This window comes from Coffea eugenioides, chromosome 10 (assembly GCF_003713205.1).
Source record: "Coffea eugenioides isolate CCC68of chromosome 10, Ceug_1.0, whole genome shotgun sequence".
In the NCBI taxonomy this organism is placed as follows: domain Eukaryota; kingdom Viridiplantae; phylum Streptophyta; class Magnoliopsida; order Gentianales; family Rubiaceae; genus Coffea; species Coffea eugenioides.
The window spans coordinates 2,913,459-2,918,581 of NC_040044.1; the positions used below are offsets into that span (position 1 = coordinate 2,913,459).

At 40.5% G+C, this 5,123-nt stretch overlaps 1 protein-coding gene across 1 annotated transcript; it reads right to left on the minus strand.

Moving 5' to 3' along the window:
• LOC113750877 lies at positions 1-4,018 on the minus strand. The gene is made up of 2 exons (XM_027294814.1): positions 3,502-4,018; positions 1-3,383 (listed from the first exon to the last, which is right to left on the minus strand). The coding sequence occupies exon 2, from the start codon at positions 3,241-3,243 to the stop codon at positions 376-378; it is 2,868 nt and encodes a 955-aa protein (XP_027150615.1). The 5' UTR covers positions 3,244-3,383; positions 3,502-4,018; the 3' UTR covers positions 1-375.
• Between the last annotated feature and the right edge of the window lie 1,105 nt (positions 4,019-5,123).

Consider the following 5,123-nt stretch of genomic DNA (forward strand, 5'->3'; position numbering starts at 1 on the left):
TGCCAGTGATTTCAAGTACCCTAGGCTGGGCAGCGCCGCGCCACTGAGTTGCCTTCAGGTAATTATATAGTTCTACTTTTACGGTCAAAAGTTTCCTCAACTGGTACGTTTACAAAGCAAAATCTACACCCCTAAGCTACAAATCGAATTTAAAGAATAGAGAATTGAAGCAAACAAGAAGAATCAACAAATCCATTTGCTCGCAGGCTTATGGCTTGGAGCAAGAGGATATGCAACAGGCTACGAGCTTTGTTCCGCATCTTCCATAATCCCCGACAAATTAAACATCAACTTGGGCAAGAATGACCATACAAGCATGCTGACATTGAAATTTCATTTTCTTGCCAGCTAACCAAAAAAGAAAAATGCAAAGTCTCAGTTTAATGCCTCTTCCAAATCCTCATGTACTGTGGATAATCTGTCTTCTTCAACAAAAGATGGATTCAAAAACTTGGCCAAAAATGCCCACACTCTGTAGACATCTTCAAAGTTGGTCAAGAAACCGAGCGACACCGTAACAGCCTCAATCCGAAGGAGCGCATTTTCGTTGCGGCAATGGCTGTTGGACATTGGCTTACAAAAGGCTGCATCTTCAATCCATAATGCCCCATTGTGCTGCTTTGCACCGTTCGCTGAGCGTATGTGGCTAAGGATACCAACGCCAAGAGATATCCCGTGTCTGTCGGCCAATTTTTGAACAACTTCAGGATGAATAATCCCTCCTTTGCTGCTTGCTCTCACATTAAAAGCTATACTTGCGCCTCTTTCATACTTTATCTTGGGACCGTATATTTGCACGAGGGATGTTTTAACACCTTTGTCAAAACTGGGAAACTGAAGCTGAAGTAACGAGATAACCAACCAGTTAACCAGATACCTCAGTCTGAGAGTTGTTCTGTTAAGACCTAACATGTTAACATGGTCAAGATGGCGGCAGAAAATCTCAGGCTCCCTTCCATTCCATTGCTCATCACCATATTCACCGTCATGGATGGATTCAGCATCAACCAAACTGTTCACAGAAGGTTCCCCTGGTTCATAAGAGGACTTTGGATTTACAATCTGGCTATCATCCAAGCTAAACGATACCCTACAGCCCATGCCAGCAACTCTGTCACCATCTTCCAGTCCGAAAAATCTGCCTCCAGTGTATCCATTCCTTTCTCTCCTCCCCAAAAGCCTAAATTCACCCTCTGTCTCTCTTCTTATGGCACTTTCTTTTCTTTCTGGGCAAATCTCAGATGTGGACGAAATCTCAAGTTTGCTGTGCCGTAAGCCTGAATTTCTGTGCTTTGCCCCAAATCCATTTGAAGTACAGCTCCATCTAGAACATGCTATCCTCGATTCCAGAGAACTTTCATTTTCTTCCTGAATCTCTCTGATATTTGTGCCATTAGCATAGTTTCCAAGCTTTTTCAAATTTGGCTCTGTTTCTGAAAGGGATTCTTCTTCAGGGATTCCCATCACATGGTCCAGGTCCTGTGATACCGACTTCACAGCAGCATCAAAAGATAAGACATGATCTTCGTGCTTTCTGAAACTTAACCTCTTGTCATCATATATCGGACTCTCCGTATATTTAGACGTAACCTTCAGAGAAAGTTGCTCATTGTTTCTCCTGGCAGGAAACAATGAGGGCCGCAGAGGTGAGTCTGATTTCTGTTTGGTTAATTGACTAGATTTGTCAGACCCAATTGGACTTTGACCTAAATCAATCCAATACGAGTTCTCAGATGACTCGTCTTCACTGAAAATTGGACTCCTCATAACTTCCCCAACTGAAATGATATCGGCTTCCTCAAATGCTGTGCTTGCCCCATCCCTGTCTGAACTGTTATCTTGATCAATCTCTGTCTCAAAAACATCCCTGACCTGTGAGGCCGTATAAACACCAGAAAATGCTGGCAATTGCGGCCCTCCAGGCTTTTCTGGTTCAGTGTTTTCATTTTTGTCGTCTGCCTTTTCTTCCACGCCCATTAATCCATCAAAGCCATCCAGAGAGTCACCAAGGTACTGAGGAAAATCAGGGACAATTCTCACAATCCCAGACCCCGTACGACCAGCTTGGTTTTGAAGGGTTGCCATCACAGATTTTTTTATCAAAAGGCATCCAAACCCTGTTGGATCATAACCAAATACCTTGTAGAATGATGTAATAATAAAATCTGGCCGGAAAAGGGACAAACCAAGTGAATCCATATCTTTAGGACCTAGTGAACCAGCATCCAGCAATACATGCCAGTTGTTTTGCTGTGCCATTGCCATCCACTGGTATGTATACTTGGAACCTGTAACTCTTGACTGAACAGGGAAAACAAAAAGCCCCACTGCAGAATCTTTCCTCCTTTTCTTCTTGTTTGAAATTTGTTTTCTCAACTCTCTAGAGCAGAGTTTCAAGGATGGCCATTTAAACCAGGCCCTGTACACCTTTGCACCCTTCTCTTTAGCACATTGAGCCATCCAACTCACAGACTGGCTCTCATGGTCAAACATAGTCAACAGCCTCTTGTTCGAATGGAAAGGATATGATTCAGCCAGCAATTTAAATGCAGATCCTCGACTAACAGTAAAAAGAAGTACATACTCATTCTCAGGAATGTTCAAGTAATCCATAATTTTGGTTTTAATATCATGCTCCACAGTACCGTCCTCTGCACCCCCATGAAGTGCATGATTGCTCAAATTTGCAGTAATTTCCTTTAAGCTAAATACAGATGAATCCCAATACTGTAGCGTTTGAAAATAAGAAAACAACCCGTAACCACAGTAATCAAGGCATACCTTTGCACCTGGATCACATAGGTGACTGTACTCATCTGATCTCAATTGGTCAATTCTTTCTGAACATTGGAACTTTGGGTACAAAGTCAAGAACTTATCGAAGGCTTCATTAAAGTCAGGAATGGATTCTTCAGTGCAAAATGTCCTATCAGCCAAAAGAGCAGTTGCCCTCAAGAATTCCTTCTGGGCATTAAGCCTTGCAAGAGATCTTGACCTTCCTAAGTAGCCATCTTGATTCAAAGACTCAGAATCAATTTCATGTGATTTTGCCAATGACCCATCTTCAGAAGCCTCCTCAAGAGCCTCCCTTAGTTTGTTCTCCGGCAAATTCTTGAGAGTTGATGGCTTTGCCTTACCCCACTCCTCCTCCTCCTCCACCCAAGAACCTTTTCCTCTCCTGCTCTTCTTGTCCATCATCAAGGCTGCACAGAATGATATAGGTTTCCATAGTGAAAGATGCATTAACACGAATCTTTCTTGGTTTCTCCAAAACCAATCTGACGACTTTCCACAACGCAGAACAAATTCAAGAAATGAAAATGTTTTTCTTTTTTTTTCAATATCAGTAATTTATTCTTTGGCCGAAATTCTGCTCTGGAAACCTGAAATATTCAAGAACAAGAATAGAATAATCTATATGAGTTTAGACTTGGTCTAAAAGAGGAGAAAGGGCAAAAGAAAAGAAAGGCAAAGAGAAGAAGCATGTTTTTGGGATCAAACCTTTTTAACTGCATTAAAGGAAGGAAAAACCCTAGCTTTAGCATCCTCCAACAAGAGCAGTTTTGTGTTCAAAATATTCAACACCTACCCATTTTTAAGCATTAGTAGTAGTTCAACAACAGAAACCAGGTGCTAACCCCACCAAAGATTCCACGTCCAGATTGAAAGCCATCCCAATTGAATTACCCAGCTAAATCATTGTTTGTAACTGCTACGTATGCCCAACTCAGAAATGTAAAAGAAACAAAAGGACCAAAAATCAAGCGCTGCCCAGAGACAAAAATGGACTTCCAACTGAAGAGGTGGACAAAAACAAAAACTAGTAAAATCTATGGGAGGGAGCAATAGCAGTTAGAACAACCACTGTAATCCCTAGTTATTGCTAGTAAGAAGGTGCTAATAAAGCAAAACTACTACTACAAGTAGGAGTAGATCAATTCCCACCAACTTCTTTCCTCCCTGTCCCTCTCAGTCGTTGGAAGAGCTTGGCCGTATAGCCTGTAAGAGCAGTGGTAGAAACTGTGAAGGAGGCTCGCGAAAGGGAATCCCCATTTGCATTAAATTCCTCATTTACTGCACTGGTCTATTCATACGTGTCTGCGTTGAATGCTTCTCCGTCCCCATTTTTGCTTTGTTTTTCTTTTTTCCTTTTGGTGAATTACGGCTGATCCATACATTACTTTGGTTGAACAAATTGTAGGAGGAGAGGGGGCAAAGAAAGTTACTTGTAGCTTTAAGCCCATTTTGAACTCGTTTTTCCCCCTTTTTGCCAGTTTTTTTTTTTATTCTTTTCGTGAAGTATGGCTGATACATTTATCTTGGTGAAACAAGTAAATTTTAGGAGAAGAGTAGTAACAAAAGTTAAGATTTAGTCTTAGCGGTAAATTTTTACTAGTTTATAGACCATGTGTAAATTATATTAGTGTAAACCAACACATTATTTCGCTTAAAAATAAATTTCAGGAGAAGACTAGTAACAAAAGCTAGTAGTTAGTTTTAAAGATTAATTCTTGGTGGTTTGTAGACTATATATAAAATTCCGAACTCAAATCCAAATTGATATAAAAACATCTTGCGTTTAAACACGTTGATATATATTGAACGATGTGGCATCTGCTCATACACGTTAGTGTATAAATTAGAATTAATAATTATTAGTGTATCAAAGATTAATCCTAATTTTAATTCCTTTTTGGACGAAAAATTTTGTGCTCATTTTTACTCGTTGCCTTGTTACATTTGGGCAAAAACATGGGAATATTAGCCTTGGCTTAGATAGTCAATAATGATACTTACTGGCAGTCGGGTACAGTTCCGGTACAGCCCGGTGGGGACATAGATTATAGAAGCTGCACCACTAGCAAATGGACAAAGCAGCAAAACTGGGTCCCAGAATCCTTGAGGTCAAATTTTTCTGGTTTTACTTTTGCAGGATAGTTTTAGAATTTCTTGACGCTGATGGGTCAGGCAGATTTTGCATTTTGGACTTTGGTGCGCTAATAGCGCCTCGCTTCAATTTTATCTTTAGTTTTCAAGACTTCCGGTTACGTGAGCAAAATGAATTACAAAACCCTTTTGACTTCAGACTTTTCTTAATCTTATCCTTCTTAGTAGGTTGGCCT

Excerpts from the sequence above, each read along its gene's own strand:
- LOC113750877 (XM_027294814.1), bottom strand. The coding sequence starts at position 3,243 with ATGCATCTTTCACTATGGAAACCTATATCATTCTGTGCAGCCTTGATG.